The sequence below is a fragment of the Leucoraja erinacea genome, chromosome 16 (genome assembly GCF_028641065.1).
Source record: "Leucoraja erinacea ecotype New England chromosome 16, Leri_hhj_1, whole genome shotgun sequence".
NCBI classification, from domain to species: domain Eukaryota; kingdom Metazoa; phylum Chordata; class Chondrichthyes; order Rajiformes; family Rajidae; genus Leucoraja; species Leucoraja erinaceus.
In genome coordinates this window covers 21,491,036-21,512,607 of record NC_073392.1, presented here as the reverse complement: position 1 = coordinate 21,512,607, position 21,572 = coordinate 21,491,036, and the positions used below count along the sequence as shown (strand labels likewise).

The 21,572-nt window shown below is 43.3% G+C and overlaps 1 protein-coding gene across 3 annotated transcripts in view; it reads right to left on the bottom strand.

The window, feature by feature from the left end:
• LOC129704586 (DDB1- and CUL4-associated factor 1-like) overlaps window positions 1-21,572 on the bottom strand; it is a 59,052-nt gene that overhangs the window by 13,284 nt on the left and 24,196 nt on the right. For all 3 annotated transcript variants that reach the window (XM_055647809.1, XM_055647807.1, XM_055647808.1), the window contains exons 9-17: window positions 19,415-19,573; window positions 18,800-18,979; window positions 17,531-17,740; window positions 15,680-15,745; window positions 14,995-15,164; window positions 11,155-11,279; window positions 8,382-9,657; window positions 5,151-5,349; window positions 655-737 (exon numbers count right to left, since the gene is read on the bottom strand). In XM_055647809.1, the coding sequence (XP_055503784.1) occupies window positions 655-737; window positions 5,151-5,349; window positions 8,382-9,657; window positions 11,155-11,279; window positions 14,995-15,164; window positions 15,680-15,745; window positions 17,531-17,740; window positions 18,800-18,979; window positions 19,415-19,573 (2,468 nt within the window). The remainder of the gene's footprint in view (window positions 1-654; window positions 738-5,150; window positions 5,350-8,381; window positions 9,658-11,154; window positions 11,280-14,994; window positions 15,165-15,679; window positions 15,746-17,530; window positions 17,741-18,799; window positions 18,980-19,414; window positions 19,574-21,572) is intronic.

Genomic DNA, 21,572 nt, shown 5'->3' with positions numbered 1-21,572 from the left:
TTCGGCTCGACCCAAAATGACACCCATTCTTTCTCTCCAGAGATGCTGCCTGTCCCACAGAGTTACTACAGTATTTTACGCCTACCTTATACATGGAGTCTTCAAGTTGGTCCTGAGTAAATGGGTGATTTTCAAGTGTACAGAGAACTACTTAATATTTTCAAACATGGCACTAAACACACAAACCTTGTCTTTGGACAAGGATATCCTTTAAATCTATCTACAGCAACATAATTTTAAAGATACTAAAACAGACTTCAAAGAGCTAATGAGGGGACTTCCAAATGAAGTTGATTGTGCAGGCACTGGTTACAAAACAAATAGCTTTAAGTTAGCATGAAATATTTTGGCACAGTTCCAAAAGTTATCCAACTGACAATCAAAGTCAAGGCCTAGATTATTCTCTGCACGTCAATGTCCTATAATAATGCCTTTGATCATCCATGCTTAATCCATGAGCACAATTTCAAATACCAATGAAAACATTTGCTGAGGAGCAAAATCCCTGTTCAGTACCACTGCCGTCATACCGTGATACTATACTCGGCCTACTAAAAGTCTCTAAATCCCAACTCAAACTTTTCTGGCAAGGCACTGGACATTACAGGAGGTCATCAAGATGTCTTTCCACTGCTGATACCCATAATTACTTACTTCATATCGAACACAGACTTCATTCCCCAGAGAGCAGAGAGAGGCTGGCCCCAACTTGCTGAAGTCAATAACAAGGATCCATCCTGTAAGTGGACACGCAGAGATTAAACAAGGATTAAAGAATAACCATAAGGTAACAATGGCAAACTCTGCCAATGCCATCACTGAAATAAGATAGAAAATGCTGAAAATAATCAGGCCAGATGGTACCTGTGAAGAAAGAATCAGTTAATGATTAATATCCATACTTTATATTTAGAGAGACATGGAAGGCCGTTGAGCCCAGCGAGTCTGCAGAGGAAACATAGATGAAAGCTGGTAGAAACCAAACCATCAACCACTGCCCAAAGTTGTTTGCGTTAATTCATTTCCAATTGTATAAGTAGTTAGGACTCAAAGAGGGGGAGGGGGAGGGGGTCGGGGGAAACGTTTTTTTTCAGTCTCTTACCTTGCCGGAGATGCGATTGATTTTCGGGTCATCTCTTCGGTCGCTCTGCGGCCTAACATCATGGAGCTGGAGGCCTCCTCAGGGCTGACTTTGAGCCCCACCGCAGGGCGTGGACTTACCATCGGGGCTAATCCCTAGCTTGGGATTGCTCTAACCCCTGCGGATTTTACCATCAAGGGCTTGCAGTCTCGGGAGAGACCGAGTCGGGAAGCTCCAATGACAGAGGTTCGACCAGCTCCGACCCGGGGTCCGATCGCCAGCGCAGGTGAGCTGAGATCCCCCCCCCCCCAATGCAGGAGCTGATGGCCCCGATGCGGAGGGCTCAACTGCCAAGAGGTCAAGATCATCCCATCAACGGAAGGCTCCAGGCACCCGACCATGGGAGAACAAAGGGAAGAGATTGAACTTTTTTTACTCCTTCCATCACAGTGAGGAATGCGGAGGAGTCACTGTGGTGGATGTTTATGTTAAAATGTATTGTCAGGGAAGATATTACAACAGTGCTTTGGCAGGATAGATTAGAGGGCTCGTCTAGGGAGGCTATTTGGGTGGAACTGAGAAATGGGAAAGGTGTAGCAACACTTATAGGGGTGTATTATAGACCGCCTAATGGGGAGCGAGAATTGGAAGAGCAAATATGTAAGGAGATAGCAGATATTAGTAGTAAGCACAAGGTAGTGATTTTGGGAGATTTCAATTTTCCACACATAGACTGGGAAACACATTCTGTAAAAGGGCTGGATGGTTTGGAGTTTATTAAATGTGTGCAGGATAGTTTTTTGCAGCAATACATAAAGGTACCTACTAGAGAAGGGGCAGTGCTGGACCCCCTATTAAGAAATGAGACAGGTCAGGTGATGGAGGTATGTGTTGGGGAGCACTTCGGGTCCAGTGATCACAATACCATTAGTTTCAATATAATTATGGAGAAGGTCAGAACTGGACCAAGGGTTGAGATTTTTGATTGGAGAAAGGCTGACTTTGAGGAGATGCGAAAGGATTTAAAAGGTGTAAATTGGGACATTTTGTTTTTTGGGAAGAATGTTGTAGAGAAATGGAGGACATTTAAAGGTGAAATTTTAAGAGTGCAGAATCTTTATGTCCCTGTTCGGTTGAAAGGAAAGAATAATTGGAAAGAGCCATGGATTTCATGGGAAATTGGACACGGTGCGAAAAAAAGAGAGAGAATCTACAATAATTATAGGCAGCATCGAGTAAATGAGGTGCTTGAGGAGTATAAAGAATGTAAAAAGAATCTTAAGAAATAAATTAGAAAAGCTAAAAGGAGATAAGTTGCTTTGGCAAGTAAGGTGAAAGTAAATCCAAAGGGTTTCTACAGCTATATTAATAGCAAAAGGATAACGAGAGATAAAATTGGTCCATTAGAGAGTCAGAGTGGACAGCTATCTGCAGAGCCAAAAGAGATGGGGGGGAGATATTGAACAATTTATTTTCTTCAGTATTCACCAAGGAGAAGGATATTGAATTATGTGAGGTAAGGGAAACAAGTAGGGTAGCTATGGAAACTATGAGGATCAAAGAAGAGGAAGTACTGACACTTTTGAAAAATATAAATGTAGATAAGTCTCCAGGTCCTGACAGGATATTCCGTAGGACATTGAGGGAAGTTAGTGTAGAAATAGCAGGGGCTAGGACAGAAATATTTCAAATGTCATTAGAAACGGGAATGGTGCCGGAGGATTGGCATACTGCACATGTTGTTCCATTGTTTAAAAAGGGTTCTAAGAGTAGACCTTGCAATTATAGACCTGTTTGACGTCAGTGGTGGGCAAATTAATGGAAAGGATACTTAAGAGATATTATATATATAATCATCTGGATAAACACGGTCTGATTAGGAAAGTCAACATGGATTTGTGCCTGGAAGGTCATGTTTGACTAATCTTCTTGAATTTTTTGAAGAGGTTACTAGGGCAACTGATGAGGGTAAAGCAGTGGATGTTGTCTATATGGACTTCAGTAAGGCCTTTGACAAAGTTTCACATGGAAGGTTGGTTAAGAAGGTTCAATTGTTGGGTATTAATAGTGGAGTAGCAAGATGGATTCAACAGTGGCTGAATGGGAGATACCAGAGAGTAATGGTGGATAACTGTTTGTCAGGTTGGAGGCTGGTGACTAGTGGGGTACCTCAGGGATCTGTGTTGGGTCCACTGTTGTTTGTCATATACATCAATGATCTGGATGATGGTGTGAGAAATTGGATTAGTAAGTATGCAGATTATACCAAGATAGGTGGTGCAGTGGGTAATTAAGTAGATTTTCAAAGTCTACAGTTTGGCGGCGTGACTCACCCGTTGCAGCGGCCCCTACAGCCTGTCTGTCTTTTTTTATTTTTTGTCTAGTTAAATGTAGTGTTGGTGGGGTTTTTTTAATACTTGTTTTAAATGTGTATATGTGGGGGGCGGGGGAAACCGTTTAAAATCTCTTCCCTGTCCGGGAGACCTGACCTTTTCCCTGTCGGGTCCCCGTTGTCCTTGGGGCCTAGCACCGTGGAGCGGCCTCCAACCTGAACGATCCGGGGGCTCGGGAGACTGCGGAGCTGCGGACTACTCACCATCGTGGGGCTGGCCGGCCTCGGAGCACGGGGAGCGGTGGTGACTCGCTGCTGCGACTCGACTCCTGGGGCTCGGAGGCTCCAGCAACGCAGCCGCAGGTCCGGTGGACTGGGACAACGGGAGCTCGCGGGTCCCGGTGGAGAGACCGCTTCCCAGAGCTCCCGCAATGCGACTTCTCCAGCCCGTGTCGCGGGGTTGGAACGACCCGGAGCGGGGGCGTACATCGCCTGGTGCGGCTTCATGGCCGTGGGACATTACAGCGCCCGCCGGGGGCTCCAACACTGTGACTTTTAGACCGGGAGCGGGGCCGTAAATCGCCCGGCACAGCCTAAAATGGCCGTGGGACTTATCATCGCCCGCCTGGGGCTTGGACATCGAGAGAGAAATGGAGAACAGGGGAGAGAAAAGACTTTGCCTTCCATCACAGTGGGTTCACTGTGATGGATGTTTGTGTGAATTAAATTGTGTGTATGTCTGTAGGAAATTGTCTTTGTTTGTATGCCTGTGGAAACGGAATTTCGTTTGAGCCTCACTGAGGCTCAAATGACAATAAATTGTATTGTATTGTACAGAGAGATTTAGACCATTTGGAAGAGTGGGCTGAAAGATGGCAGATGGAATTTAATGCTGATAAGTGTGAGGTACTACATCTTGTCAGGACAAATCAAAATAGGACGTACATGGTAAATGGTAGCGAATTGAGGAATGCAGTTGAACAGAGGGATCTAGGAATAACTGTGCATAGTTCCCTGAAGGTGGAATCTCATGTAGATAGGGTGATAAATAAAGCTTTTGGTGTGCTGGCCTTTATAAATCAGAACATTGAGTATAGAAGTTGCGATGTAATGTTAAAATTGTACAAGGCATTGGTGAGGCCAATTCTGGAATATGGTGTACAATTTTGGTCGCCAAATTATAGGAAAGATGTCAACAAAATAGAGATAGTACAGAGGAGATTTACTAGAATGTTGCCTGTGTTTCAGCACCTACCTTACAGAGAAAGGTTGAACAAGATAGGTCTTTATTCTTTGGAGCGCAGAAGGTTAAGGGGGGGGACTTGATAGAGGTCTTTAAAATTATGAGAGGGATAGACAGAGTTGACGTGGATAAGCTTTTTCCATTGAGAGTAGGGAAGATTCAAACAAGAGGACATGATTTGAGAATTAAGGGACAAAAGTTTAAGGGTAACATGAGGGGGAACTTCTTTACTCAGAGTGGTAGCTGTGTGGAATGAGCTTCCAGTGGAAGTGGTGGAGGCAGGTTCGATTTTATCATTTAGAAATAAATTGGATAGGTATATGGATGGGAAAGGAATGGAGGGTTATGGTCCGAGTGCAGGTAGATGGGACTAGGTGAGAGTAAGTGGTCGGCACGGACTAGAAGGGCCGAGATGGCCTGTTTCCCTGCTGTAATTGTTATATGGTTATATGTTATATGGAGGAAAGACTGACGCTAAAAGATATGTCACTTACCTTGGAAGGTTCTAAATGTGTAATGGCAGAGTTATGGCAGGCGTACGTGGCTTCCTCTTGGCCGCTGAATAAGTTATAGAGTTTGAGTTCTCCAGTACACGTCCCCAGCATCAGGAAGCGCTCTCGGGCAGAAAATGCACAGCACGTAAAACCACTTCCATCATCATCAGATTCCCTGAACACAGAAATGGGTCGAAACCTATAGCAGAAAAAGTGATATATGGAATTCAAGTTCTTTGTTGTAATGCAAGTATTCATGGGGCATGTAGCCTCAAACATATTATGGTGTCAATAAGAAGCGCTGTTATGTATAATAACTGTGTTTGCATAAAAACAGACTCAGACAGTTTGGTCAAATTAATATAAAGATAATAACAATGTTATTAACTTATAGTGGATGGATATCAAGGCAAACATCACCCATTCTTTCTTTCCAGAGATGCTGTCTCTACCGCTGGGTTATTGCATGTCAAGGAGAGCTTCTCATAACATACAGACCCATTGCTCTATTTTTACCATCCAAAACAAGGATTCACCTTCATTAAGGTTCCTTGAACAATATACTAAACTTTATAACACAAATCTCTACATTTGTAATAACTATCACTATAGTTGCAAGGTTAACAACAAATACAAGTGTCACTTCCCCACCACGAAGGAATTCAAACATCATCCCTACCAACAGCCACTAATTAATAGTCCAACTTCAATAGTTGCCATGAACAGTAAGATTCAAAAAGATAGAAACTTCAGGAATTATCATTAGTGCAAGATATTACTTGTACATGGCTCTAAGGATTAAGATGTATGAAACCAAAGGCCAATTGAAAGAAATGGAACTAAAGCATAAAAATCCAGCTAATTTAATTAATATTTGACAACTAGTGCAGGAAGCAAAAATATCTGCATAATACAGAATCAGAAATAGCTCTCGTTTATTTGAACTGGTGGATTGTCAAAAAAAACCCCAATATGACGTTGGCTACAAAGATCTGCAACCTAGAGTCTGAAAATCAAGAGACATTGCCATAGCAATTGCTGAGGTTTACTACATTCTGGTCTGCAAAGACACGAATCAGGCAAACAGAGAAACAATAATACTGGAAAATTCAGGTCAAGCAGCATGTGTGGAAGGGAACATTGTCTGGTCTGAGACTCCTTCATATGCGAGAGAGAGAGAGAGAGCGAGAGAGAGAGCGAGAGAGAGAGAGAGAGAAACAAATTAATTTTGGTAGCAGAGAAAATGAGGGAGCACAATGGGTGGAACAAAAGCGGGGGAGTGAAATAATGGGGTAGTTAAGATGCGATGTGGTTCTTATGCAAATGACATCTAGTTAAGAGAATTCATTAGAGTCCTGTCGGCTGCAACATGGCCAGAAGAGATGTTGTTCTTCCACCTTACGCTGGTTGTCATAGCAGCGGAGAAGGCTGTAGACAGAAATGGCAGGGTGGAATTGAGATGTTGAATTGAAGCACCAGGCAACAGGAAGTTTGGGGTTATCCCTGCAGACTGAATCAGTCTGAAAAAAGGCCTCCACCCGAAACATCACCCATTCCTTCTCTCCAGAGATGCTGCCTGCTGAATTACTCCAGCATTTTGTGTCTATCTTCGATTGAATGCAGGGGTTGCGCAAAGCAGTCACACAATCTGTGCCTGGTTTCAACAGTGTGGGATGACGCGTTGCAAACACTAAATGGATTGGAAAAACTCAAGTGAATTACTGCTTCACCTGGTAAGACCCCTGGAAGACAAGACAGGAAGTGCAAAAAGGACAGATATTGCACTATGGTATTATGGGAAAGTACCATAGGACAGGAATTGGTAGGTGGGGAAGGAAGGGCAGACTAGAGTTGGGAAAGGAACAATCCTTCTGAAATGGGAGGGGAGGGAATGAATTTGCAGTTGTTGAATCTTGGAGCTGGCACAAATTGCATTGGATGATCTGTTGAACTTGGAGGCTGATAGGTTGGAAGTTAAGGACTAGGAAAACATTTTATGCGCTGTCCAGGATGAGAGCAAAAGTGCAGCAAAATAGAAGAGCTGCAGTTAAGAGCTGCATCCTCTTGTCCTTCCATACAAATCATCCCAAGTTCAAAGAGGCACATGATACAGGGTCCATAAGATCCAAATGTCAAGGATATTAATAACACTGATTGTTGAGCTGATCAAAATTTATTGGCAGCACAGCCATTTTGAATTTCACCATGATTGGCCAAACTTCCAACCTGCACTATCCCCATTGACGATCCATTTATGGAAGCTTGGCACCATTTGTAATAGTCTAACATTTCATGATCCACATCGATTTATTTAGGTATTACCATTACCTCATCTCAAAGATTAAATAAAAAATCAGCGATGCAGAAATCAGCAAGAGACAACTTGGACCACCTCAATGGCTGCTTTCACCAATCTACATAGAAACATAGAAAAATAGGTGCAGGAGTAGGCCATTCGACCCTTCGAGCCAGCCCCACCATTCAATATGATCATGGCTGATCTAAAATCAGTACCCCGTTCCGGCTTTTTCTCCATATCCACATACGCCCAGGTATGGCCTGGCACCTTATCTATAAAATGGGCCAATCCAATAACATGCCCAGTTAAAACTCTGAAATTAACACCAATTCTTGTACTCCGCAAACCAATATCTGTAGAGATATTGAAACTAATTTACTAGAAGCAAATTTACACATTTGCATCAAGGTTTTATTTGCTGTAACCTCATTTTTAATTACCCACAATATACATTTGCTAACCCAAACAAGCAAGACCTCATTGAAACATAAGGGCTTGGACACGCTAGAGGCAGGAAACATGTTCCCGATGTTTGGGGAGTCCAGAACCAGGGCCACAGTTTAAGAATAAGGAGTAAGCCATTTAGAACGGAGACGAGGAAACACTTTTTCTCACAGAGAGTGGCGAGTCTGTGGAATTCTCTGCTTCAGAAGGCAGTGGAGGCAGGTTTTCTGGATGCTTTCAAGAGAGAGCTAGATAGGGCTCTTAAGGATGGCGGAGTCAGGGGATATGGGGAGAAGGCAGGAATGGGGTACTGATTGGGGATGATCAGCCATGATCACATTGAATGGCGGTGCTCGCTCGAAGGGCCGAATGACCTACTCCTGCACCTATTGTCTATTGTCATTCATGGGATCAATCTCCTCATTCATGGAGATTGTAAGTTGGTTGGTGTTATGAGTTCATGGAGTTTACACAAACTTAGTTGTTACCTGCTGAAGATAAGATGTCGGTCAAAGCAAGCCCCATCCACTCCACCATACTTTGGAAAGGCAGCTCTGTGCGTCACACGGGAGGTGAAGTTCAATGGAGCCTGCCGTCTCTGTTTTGGCTCTGGGCACTGGTGAGGGGTGAAGAGGGAAAAAGGAGGGCAGGTAACCACAGGATTTTTGCAGCGGGCATGTTGCTCCCGCAGGTATTCAGTTATGATGCTGTCTAAGGATGGTGGGGATGGCAAATGGCGGTCCAGCTGCTTTTTGATAGCTGGTGTCTGGTTGTATGCCCCGTAGTCTGATTTCTGACGAATTAGTCTCTGCTTCTTCAGGTTTGTGCTGTTGCAGGGCGATGGCTTCTCCTTGCAGAAGCTTATCTTGCCAATCACCGGTGAGCCATTGGGGCAAGAAGTAGGAAGTCCCGGAACCGAGGGGTTCCCTTGAGAAACTGCAGCCTTTGATTGGCAAGGTGTAGCAAACGTATTCAGGTTGATGGCTCGAGAGGCAATACCGTTGGCCAGCCTTGGAGTCCGAGGCAAGGTGACTAACGAGCTACCAGCAGCGACAGGTGTGAAAGCCGAAGAATGAGACGGCACAGCTGCAATGGCTGGTGTCCTGGGAAGGTCGGCCTCCTTGGTAAGTGCTGAAGCGGTGTCATGCAACCCATGGGAGACAAGGTGGTTGCGGATGAGCAGCAGCAGCTCCTTCTCGGAGAAGGTGATCCGAGTCTGCGCCACCACATCTGCCTTCTGAAGCCTGGCCAGTGAAACATCCGAGCCGATGGACAGTGGCTTCCCCGAGATACGCTCGATCAGCTCGGAGGCATACTTGCAAAACTTGACGTGCTCGTGCCGCTTGTCCTGAAGCACGGGTTCCCGCATCAGTTGCTGGATCTGGCCGCTGCTGAACAGAGGCAGCTTGCTGATGATCTGCCGCACAGAGTTGCTGCGCGACAAGCCAACCAGGGCTTTGCAGGCCAGGCTGCGGATCTGATCTGCGTCCGTGATGGGAGCCTTCACGGTCAGTAGGGACAGCAACACCTTGATGCCGTTGTTGGCCTGTACCATGTTCCACATCTTGGTCAGCACGCTCTCCGAGCTCTTGGCATTCTGGAGGCCCTTGCGCCGAGGGGTCCCCGAGTTAAACTTGCCAATGCTGGATATGCGTTTATCAGGCCCGCAGACACAGTTGATGATGACCTGAAGCGCAGACTTCTGAGTCTCAGCGTCATTCGAAAAGATGTCACCCTCGGCAACTCCCAGGATAATGTTCATGCCTGCAAGAGAAAGAAAAGTGCTTAATGGACATAAACTTCGAACTTTAACCAGCATCTTCAGATCCTTCCTAAACTTAGAACTCTATTGGTGGCACGGTTACAAATGAAACCAACTGGTTTGTAGCAAATGTTCATCTGCCTCACAAAATCCTCAGGTAAAATTTGCTCCCCCTGGATGTGCAAAGATTCCATGCCTATTCTTTATCAAATTATGAAAAGTGGCTTGAGAAGCAATGAGACAGACTTTCACCACCCCAAGCACTCGTCTTAAAAGGCTCTATTACACTATAGTAATACTTGGGTGAGACTTCATGTTTCCAGTACAAGTCTTGGGTGTTTTCAGGCACAACCACTTAATGGTTGGGCAAAGGGAGTGGGAAGTGTTGGAGTTGAATGCAGAAGGTACACGAGGTCAGGGATCAAGAGTCAAGAGTCAATTTAATTGTCATTTGGACCCCTGGAGGTCCAAACGAAATGCCGTTTCTGCAGCCATACATTACACACAAATAGACCCCAGACACAACATAATTACATTTAACATAAAACATCCATCACATAGCTGTGATGGAAGGCCAAATAAACTTCTCTCTCCACTGCACTCTCCCCCCCCCCCCGATGTCAGATTCAAAGTCATAGCCCCCGGCTGGCGATGGCGATTGTCCCGCGGCCATTGAAGCCACGCCGGGTGGTGCGAGGTCGCACACCGGGTCTTGATGTTGGAGCCCCCGGTGTGTGCTCGCAGAGTCCCGCGGCCATTCCAGCCGCGCGGGGCAGTGGTGTCAGGCCCCGCTCCAGGAGCTCTTCGACCCCGCAACTCGGGCGGGAGAAGTCGCCGCCGTAGAAGCCCCGAAAAACGGTCTCTCCCCAGGGAGCCGTGGGCTCCCGGCGCCGTCGTCCACAGACCTGTAGAGAGCCTCCGACTCTCCGGCAGCAGCAGCAGCAGCAGCAGCAGCAGCAGCGCTCCTCCACCGCTCCGGACTCGGCCAGCTCCGCGACGGCAACGGTGAGTCGACACCTGAGTCCCCGGTCTCTTCCTGTTGGAGGCCGCTCCTCGTTACGGCCTCAACGACAACGGAAACCCGACGAGAAAAAAGGTCGGGTCTCTCCAGTGCAGGGAGAGATTTAAAAAGTTTCCCCCCCCCTCCCACCCCCACCCCCCCCCCCCCCCACACACACACCCCCAACATAAAATAAAATAAAAAAACTACATTAAAACACAGACAGAAAATAATAAAAACGCGGACAGACTGCAGAGGCCGCTGCTGGGATGGCAGCCTGGTGGGAAGCACAGAGATAGGAGCAAGATTTCAAGGAATTTAATAGTTCAGGTATTTGGAAGATGGAAGGCAACGAATATTAAGTGGGGTGAAAGATTTGGGCAGCAGCATTTTGGACTAGTTGAAGTGTAATGGCAAGTGTGTGACAGTTGCTCACGCACAAATCCAAGTTCATATTAATTGATCTTTTAATCAAAAATGACAAAAAATAGCCACTCACCCACAGCAGTCACAGGAGTGGATCCTTCATCCATCACACCTACAGGCTCTGCTAGCAGAAGCTGAGTTTTAGAAACCACAGTGAGGACAGCAAGTACATCTAGAGCAGAACGAACAGTGTCACTCCTGAAGGAAGGAGAGCATGCAGAATTAGGATACTATACACAGACACAAACTTAGTTGACATTCTATGTAACACATTCACATACCTCACACAAGGATGATTATGGGACATAAACCACAATGTTGTAAATTCATTTTCTAATTTCAGGCACATGCCAAGGGAAGAGAGTCAACAAAAAAAAATCACCCAAAGACCAAGAATGGAAGATTAAACTTTGATTAGTACATAAATAACCCACACACCTCAGTTTATGTTTAGTTTACATCACCCTACTAATAGGCTATTTCACAACTCAAAACCATTTTATTCCAATTTCTCCCCAGGCCTAGTTATTTAGCTCCTCCTCCTCTGACTCAACTACATATGATAAGAACTTCCATGACAGAGTAAAGATGAGCAGGTAGTCGCCTGGAGAATCTAACATTTATGGGTTTAAAACAGAAAATTAAAGGACATCCGCCTCTTCACAGATCCTATCTGACTTAATATGATGGGATGGGTAAGCTGACTAGTATTTTCTATTTTAGATTTCCAGCAACTGTGGAATTTTACTTGCACATTTAGAAGGACTAGTTTTAAACTTCCAACAAGAGGAAACATTTTCTCACGTAGCTATATCAAAGGATGTTGTCCAGACTCTGTTCAGTTATCCATAGAAAAGAACACTAGAATTTCCTATTTATGTGATTTTGGTTGAGGAATAAATATTAAATCAGGAGAACTGCTGTTCTTCAAATAGTGCCTGGAAACATTTATGTCAACACAAGGGTAAATTGGGTTTTATTCGAAAGGGCTCCAATTTAACATCCCTTTAGAACCTTGTTCTGCATAGGGGCCGGGACGCATGTCTGTGAGTGGATGGCGGGCCAAATCTATCACGTGTACACATGCATCCCGCCCCCAAGGCAGGCATCAAATCACGTGTTCACAGAAGGTAGACAAAAATACTGGATAGTCTGATAACAGTTCAGTCACTTATTCCAATCAAACACACTCAGTAAAGGGTTTATTGCAATTTTATAGTTTGAAATAAATGCCAATACGCAGGTAACAGTAGATACTTTGCTTTGAAAATGTTCTTCACTTTTCCGCTTTGGATACAAATGTGTGCAGATAGCCCCTTGGTTACATTGTTAAAGAAAGAACAGATATGCCAGCTCTGTGAAACAAGCAGCACAAGGCAGAGCTTCAATTATCTGGCGTTACTGTTTATATCACTGATAAGCATGGGTAGCTTGTGTCAGCAAAATCATTCTGTTTATAAAAGGATGAAGTTACTTGAAAGTCCACCACCACATTGAGTTACAGAAACAACTCACCCTACTATCCCACAAACTTCAGAACTATTTAAAAAAATAACTGCAGCAATAAGCTCCCTCTTGGAATTTTCCCAAAGCTCAATTTTAATTTTCCCAAATTGTAATTCACTCAACATTTACACAGCCATGCTCATGATTAAGCATGGACAATAAATAGGAGCAAGAATACTGACCAGTTTTCTCTTTGATAATCTAGAGTACCAAGGTTTGTGAACTTGCACCCAACCTGGGACATTCTGGCTCATCATAAACTGCATTTGAAAATACTTGAAGCTGGGTTTGTCACACTTGTCAGTTTCTACTGTATCTGCATCTGAAAAGGCATGGAATGGTAATGCTCGTGCAGGATCAGAATGGCTATAAATTGTGTTACTCCGGCTGCACTACCGATTGTCAAATACCTCTACACATCCCTGAGGCAGTTCCGAGTCAGAAGTGACAGAGCATCTCAAAGTTCAGGAGCACTTGCTGTCTCACTTTCTGCTGGAAAGAAGGACAGGTATTGGCGAGGAACTCCCAATAGTCCACCCTCTAACACAGCGTTTCTCAACCTTTTTACCCTTGCGGAACCCTTGAAATAATAATTTTCATGTCTCAGGGAACCCCTACATAAAAAATTATATATCTTTATTAATCTCTTTCTTTCTCTTTCATAAACTTAAAGTGCACAAGGCAAACGTATATTTTTCTGGTAACTGGTTTAAGCAAAAAATAACACGTTTTTAGACATACATTTTTTAAATTCATATAACATCCCTAAATGATGGGTATAAAAATTACTAAATAATGTGGGTGAATGAGGGACTGTACCTGCACGCCAGGAAGCAGACAGGACTGATGGAGACCGTGCATGCGTCTGTACTCAAGTGAGTCACTTGATGATACACAAATCCCTCACGTACAGCTCCTGTCCAGTGACCACTAAAGGCCGTTTCACACTGGCGCCGTATAGACATCGCTAAATATGACGTCGCTAAATATGCTTAATAGGCGTCGCTAAATATGCCGTACATATATAATAAAATTACAAATATGAAATTAAACATAAAAATGACTAAAAAATGCATTTACAAATGATTAGCTTATTTATCACCAATTCTCTCGGAACCCCTAGCGACCTCTCTCGGAACCCTGGCGTTCCAGGGAACCCCGGTTGAGAAATGCTGCTCTAACAGCTCACAGTCTGTTAAATCTCTCCCATAAATGTGTAAGTGGGGGATTGTATGTATGGGTAAATAATAGCTATTAGGTCCACGTGGTTAGTCACAAATCAGCTCGTGTCCAACTTCAATACTGCAGGTCCCTCAATCCTTTTCACTGTCAGAAACCCATTCAATTGTTCCATGGACCTTTACTCACTATTTTTCATATAACCTCTCCCTATAATTTTAGCCATAACACACATGTTCACGGGTTTCTAGTTTTGTTATATTTTACTATTTGATCACCACAGAGAAAATTAACAATGGATCAATCCCGTCCATTCCCTTCATTTGTTCCTTTTTTTATGTAAAGACATTTTACTATTTACCTTTAAGTGCATCATTTTATTCTCGTGTTAACCTAAAACATTAAAACTAAAACTTCTCAATTCACACATTGCTGTCTGACCTACTGAGGATTTCCAGCATTGTTTGAGTCTTATCAATTTTTAATTACTCTTCGAAAGTTCACAATATTTTTTATAAATCCACTTTATAAATAAACATCATACAGTGCTCTTAATTTTAAACCCGTAAACACTTGAATACGTCTTCATTATTCAAAACTATGGAAATCCTTGCCTCCTGCAATTTATAGACCTTTATCACTCAAGTGATCAGCTCACCAATCAACCATTTTAATAATCGTTCTGTCACTGCAAGAATAACCATGCACTGTGGTTTTTGAATAGCTTATTACATCATGGAAATAATTTCAGAAGGGTGGAGCTTCAAAAGTAACCTTAGGTGTTATCCATGTGATCATGTAGCTCAGAGCAAGAGCCCAGAGCAAGAACCGGGCCCTTCGGCCCATTGTCCATGCCAACCACATTATGGTGGATCCAATTTGTAGGATTTACATTTGGAACAGATATGTGCATTAATTCTAATTTGGATATTAAAAACATTAGTATAATTTGGACACATTTCAAGTGTTGAAAACTTTTCAAAGGTATGAACACAGGTAAAGGGAGCAGCAGGTTGCCCAAAATGGCACCAGGTAGACAATGTTAAGTGTGACTTGTCATGAAAGGATATAGATGGCAGAAGCAACCAAAGCAGGCAATGGAATAATTTGTGTCCACAGCTGCTGACAAGATGATGGAAGAGAATTTTGCGATGAGGACTGCAAACATATTTAAGGTCATATTTTGGAGCAATCAAAAGGAAACCTAAAGTTATGCACCAAAACCTACCTGCCATAGTAAGTTCTCCACTCACAAGCGATGGATATGAGTTGTAAAAGAAGCTGTACGCAGGAGAGCTTATGAAAGACCTCAGCTGGCTCCCAGAAGAGTCTTGCTGGACCATATTCAATCAGAAACTCCATCATCTCCATGACCTGTTCATGGGTGTAGGAGCAGGCCTAGAAGCAAGAATTAAAAACAGTCCCAATATCAGCCAGCTGAATCTCTGTGGTTCTAGTTCACTTGTTACATCTACTCGTATTACAACATTAGGTAAATAAAAGAAGTGCCCTTCGAATAAAATATCTTAGATTCAAGACATCGATTTTTTGTTGCTACAGCTTTGGGGGTATAAACATACACATTCTTTGCTTATTGTCTTTTAGTCTGGAACTGATGGGAGTTGCTGAAACATGGCCAGCTTTCTCCACACCAAAAGGATAAAGTTACAATGGATGATGTCTCCAAAACCTCCGTGAATCAAATATTATGAATCTAATTGGTAATACGTCCATCCTGGTAAATTAATATGTCTGAGAAAGAAAAGATTTAAGCCTCCTCCCATGCTGCAGCCATTTTGTAGCTCAAGCTCAGCAACAGCAAAAAACATTTTCTAATGAGAGCCTCCTTCCATACCATTTGAACAAAAAATATGCATCAGATATAGTAAGCATTTTTGACAAAAGTTCCATACCTGATTTCTGGATACAGGACACATTAACTGTTCCCAGCATGCCCATTTTCGAAAGGAACCCAGTGTCTGATGAAAGAGAAGTCACTTATAAAGGCTGGTTTAAAATCTGAATCTATTGTCAAGTTACATGTGCTGCTTGAGTGCATGTTGATGTCCAAAACCCAAGCATGCACAGTTACTACCTTAAAAGAGATGCAATAAATACATTTGGATGCTCCATTTTGAAAAAAAAGCATAAGGCTGTACAGCTCCCAGCATATTTATTAATGAAAAGGCATGAAGGATCTGATGGAAGGTAACAACTAAAGAATTAGGTCAAAGTCTTAGAAAGCAGAAAGTTTCATTTGTTCACGGAGGAGTAGACAACACCATGTCATAAACTGCCCAAAATATAGAGATGGGCAGTGAAAGGGAAATGAAAAAGGACTTCACCTTGCATTGCAAAATAAACAGCACCATCAATTTAATAGTTAAAATTTCTATAGATTTCAGATAAATATGTTGTGTATTGGTTCTTCTGAATCCTAGCGCTAAATTCAGAGGTTCTCACATTTACTGACGACATACAATATGGAGAAGGCCTTTCTGTGTGAGGGGAATGCAATTTTTGACAATGACCCCAATAAAGCAATTTAATAAACCAAGTCTTAATTTGGGCTTCAACATGCTACCCCAAGGAAGTGAAGGTTTGTTTGAATGCTCATAGGGAACCACAATTTTCCAAGATGTGCACTTCTGCAAAGCAATCCTCTGCATTCAGGATGCCTTTATATAGCAACGTTGGGTTTATTAATGACAGCAGCTTGTTTGACAGCTGGACTAATCTGTGAAGAAGCTATTCTCAATGTTAAAGTACTTTCATAGCAGTGCATTGTTTACCAAGAATAACAATACTCCCACAAAACAAAGTTTGCATTCCTAATCAGAATGCTCAATTCAAGGCAATTATTTGTTTTGAATACTTAAAATTTAAAATGTTGCACAAAAAACTCAAAACTTTAATTACACCAGACCAAAACCACCATAAAGGTTATTTTAGTTTAGTGTAGTGACACAGAGTGTGGAAACAGGCCCTTTGGCCCACCGAGACCGCACCGACCAGCAATCCCCGCACATTAATACAATGCTACACACACTAGGAACAATTTACATTTACAAGAGGCCTGCAAGGTTGCGGCGTTTTTTTCAACATGCTGAAAAATGCCCGCGAGTAAAAAAAGGTCGCCATGGGAAAAAAAAAATCGATATTTTTTTTATTCGTAGGTTTAGTCGAGGTAGGTCGGCATGCTATCTTAGGTAATCAAAGGCAATCTAAGGCAATCGAAGGTAAAGCTCGTTGAGAAAAAAATGTAAACCGACCGGTAACATGAAATGCCTGCAAAACTTTATTAAACGTTGTCTGGCTTCTTAAAAATGTCTCCACTCCTTCTCTCCTTCTCCCCCTCTCCCCCCTCCCCCCCGTGCCCACTAAAGAACTTACTGTAACTGTGCCAGCCATCTTCTACTTCCTGTTCATGTGCGGGTGCCATTTCAGACAGCGCTCCCCCCCGCTTTCTCTGGCCCCCGCTGGTGTGAATTTCAGTGTGTGCGCTGTGTGTGTGCTGTGTGTGTGGTGTGTGTGTGTGTGTGTGTGTGTGTGTGTGTGTGTGTGTGTGTGTGTGTGTGTGTGTGTGTGTGTGTGTGTGTGTGTGTGTGTGTGTGTGTGTGTGTGCACATAAGACAGTCGCTGAAAAGTCCTGTCAGTTGGACAGGGCCTTAATGCAGCAAATCTACCGCTGCGCCGCCATTAATGCCAACTCCTCCAACTACATTGAAAGGATCAACAGAATTTATAAAGATCTTTGCACAAACCTTGCATGGTGGGTGTGGGTGAACAATAGCACCTCCTTCTGTTCGTTGTAAGGATCTTTTCACGTGCTCCAGTTTAATTCCCAGGTGTGACTCGAAATATCTCCGTAGTGCCATACACGTGTGCTTGGCAGTTTGGCGGCTGGCAAAGATCTCATCATCACTAAGCAAAGCACCCTGATCTTCCAAGTTTAAGATTTCTAACGTGCTGATCTATAGGAATTAAACAGAATTAAACCCAGGCTACACCACAATCGGAACATAATTACATTTGGGATTTTGAGCATAGGCAAAACAGGACAGGCAGAACAGTTCGTTCAATGAAATCATCCTTTATTTTGAACTCAGCCAGTTTCATCAGCCTCACGCCTAATAAGCGAGTTCGGTATTCTGAAAAACGTAAGGAATCATGGGATTTGTCAAAGGTCATTCTCGATAAAGAAAAAGCGAATGAAGCACTGGCTGTATAAACGGTGTATATTTTTTATTCATAATTAGGGTGTAAAAATATATTTAATCTGAGGAACAGGGTGCCAGGTAGCGGGAGAGCGGGGTGTAACAGCAAGAGAGGGGGCAGATGCGAGTGGGAGACGGGGAGAGACTGGACCGACGTAGAGACATTCTCAGCAGCTGTGCTGCTGAGCGCGCAGACCCACGCCTCATCCGCAGCCAGGATTGAACCTGGGTCCCCGGCGCAGCAAGCGCTGCTGAACCGCCAGTGGACTGCCCCCCCACCCGCGGGGGGGGGGCGGTCAGAGACCCCGATCGACGGGACACCGGTCGGAGCAGCGGTGGCCAAACGCCCATAGCCAGCACAGGTAAGAAGCACCGCTGGGCCAACCGCCAGCCGCATCATTCTTTATTCCCTCCACTAGAAAGCAAAACATTTCTCAGCATACACTGAAACTATTTAACAATTTAAACATGCCTATCATACCACCAGAGATGTACAAGCAGGCATAAATAACAACATGGATACGATTATATGTCTATGAGAGTATTATTTAAACGTTTCTTTTGTTTAAAGCCACCGTACATTTAAATGGACATTGAAATTGTCAATTTGCTGCAGACTTGAGGCTTGCGTCAGATCTTTCCCCTTCCCTACTAACCCTCGTTAGAGAACACGGCAATCTGAGACAGCATCCTATTGCAAAAGCTAGCTTGCCTCTGCTTAAGTGCAACTTTCCTCTATTTTGCAGAACAAATAGGAATATCGAATGCTTCCAACAAAATATATCAGAGAATCACAAAAGCCTTCTGCAATCATACCAAATTAACCACCCGCCGAAGACCATCCTGTTTGTCAAAAAGCTCCAGGATGGAGCGGAAAGCGAACGAGATGGAGAAGAACATGGTGGCATGGCAGCGGCCCGACTCGTGGGAGCACTCCAGTAGCCAAAGGGTGTAGCTGACAACATCAGACAACACGGAGTGGGGGAGCAAGCACACCTAGGAGAAAACAACATAGTCATCATGCTGCATAGTACTAAGAGAAATATCTGCATAGGATGTTTTATGACCTCAGGATAACCTGGATCCATTCATAGCTAATTAAGTTACCTCTATAACACAAAGAAAATAGCAACTAGAAACAAACATAAATTATCAAATAATCTGTTTTAGACGCAGTTTGTCATAAGGGAAAGAGATGGAAATACAGAAGTTCCCCTCCTACACCTCGCCAATGGAATGGCCAACGAGATAGTGCCAAGTCCTTCTTATTGATGACTATTGTTAGGATGTACTGCCCAAGCCACTGAAACACAATGGAACAGAAGGGCACATAACACATTCCAAAAATATCTCTACCCAACTTGCTATGAATGATACTTATCCTCCTACGCCACAGACCAATTGAGGACTCCTCAGTATTATTAGACTCACCCGTTCCATCGCATCCTGATTGTAGGCCAAATAGTATAAACACAGGGAAACACCAGTGGCAGCCATGGAGGGCCTGGGGATCTCCAGCAACTTTTGAACTCCTTCATGAGCCACAAATTCTGCGGCAAACTTCTTGTGTAACAACAAAGAGGCCAGATACTATGGAGGAGGAAAAGCAGATTAAAATAAACAGATACAAAACAGTAGGATAATTGGGTGACTTTCTGCACAAGCACGTGGCAGAGGGACAAAAGCCCTCTATTAAACCTGCACTGCTAAGACTAAAAATAAGTTAGTACCTACTGACTTATGGATTGGGCTGTTTTGAACAAAGACTACAAACAATCCGGTAAAACAGTGCAGAATCTCTTTTACCGACCCTCCTGGACCTTTCTAACCACTCAAAAATTTCCCTCTGATGAAAGCAATGGGTCATATCACCATAAGATACTTCATTAACGTAGTAACATACTAAAGAAAGACCAAATGGTTAGGAGCAGGCAAGGAAGTAAACACTGCAGCCAAGTCATACATCCTCACCAAATTTTCTCCCCATATTCAGTTTCTAACAGAGATGATGTGAAATCAAGTCAAGAGAAACCCCAATTAATTTACTCCTCTTGATTTTAACCTTGGAATGCAGTTCCCAACTGTGTTTAAATAGACCTTTATGTGACAAGGATTAAATTAGTAAAGCATGCACTCTGTGAGACATTTATGATTCAAACCACTGGTCAATGAGACAAATGTAAAGCAGGACACAATAACACATTCTCAAATATAATATCTACCTTGCTTTCCTAATAGTCTAAAGTCAAAGGAGCATATTCAAACAATGAAAATGCCAGACCAGCGCAGACAGGCCTTCCTTAATAGAAAAAAGGAACAAGAAGACAGAGTTCCTTTAGATTGGGGAGACAAATTAACAGAAATATAAACATAGAAAATAGGTGCAGGAGTAGGCCATTGGGCCCTTCGAGCCTGCACCGCCATTCAATATGATCATGGCTGATCATCCAACTCAGTATACTGTACCTGCCTTCTCTCCATACCCCCTGATCCCTTTAGCCACAAGGGCCACATCTAACTCCCTCTTAAATATAGCCAATGAACTGGCCTCAACTACCTTCTGCGGGACAGAATTCCAGAGATTCACCACTCTCTGTGTGAAAAACGTTTTCCTCATCTCGGTCCCAAAAGATTTCCCCCTTATCCTTAAACTGTGACCCCTTGTTCTGGACTTCTCCAACATCGGGAACAATCTTCCTGCATCTAGCCTGTCCAACCCCTTAAGAATTTTGTAAGTTTCTATAAGATCCCCCCTCAATCTTCTAAATTCTAGCGAGTACAAACCGAGTCTATCCAGTCTTTCTTCATATGAAAGTCCTGACATCCCAGGAATCAATCTGGTGAACCTTCTCTGTACTCCCTCTATGGCAAGAATGTCTTTCCTCAGATTAGGAGACCAAAACTGTACGCAATACTCCAGGTGTGGTCTCACCAAGACCCTGTACAACTGCAGTAGAACCTCCCTGCTCCTATACTCAAATCCTTTTGCTATGAATGCTAACATACCATTCGCCTTCTTCACTGCCTGCTGCACCTGCATGCCTACTTTTAATGACGGTGTACCATGACACCCAGGTCTCGTTGCATCTCCCCCTTTCCTAATCGGCCACCATTCAGATAATAATCTACTTTCCTGTTTTTGCCACCAAAGTGGATAACCTCACATGTAAAATGTAAGTAACAAATATAATTAAGGGATTATGGAATATAAAACAAATTTGAACGTGGAACTCACTAACTCAAATGACTGAGCAGAATAATGACTGCATTTGCAGGTAAATTATATAAACACATGAAGTAATAAGCAAGGATAAATTAGAAAGCATATGGGGAAAAATAAATTGCTCTGGCAATGAAATGGGACTGGTGGAGTATACAACCTGAAAGTAATCACCCATTTCTGTATATTGGTGATTATTCTGAAATTTATCACCCGATAATTCATTATCTAGAATCAATCCTGGATGAGACTTGGCAAACTATTTTAACACAAGGGCACCTTATGAATCTAATTTTGTTCACCTGAATGGGCAAGGGCGAGCAATGACCATCTCCAACAATGCAATATCTAACCTTTCCTACTTATTGC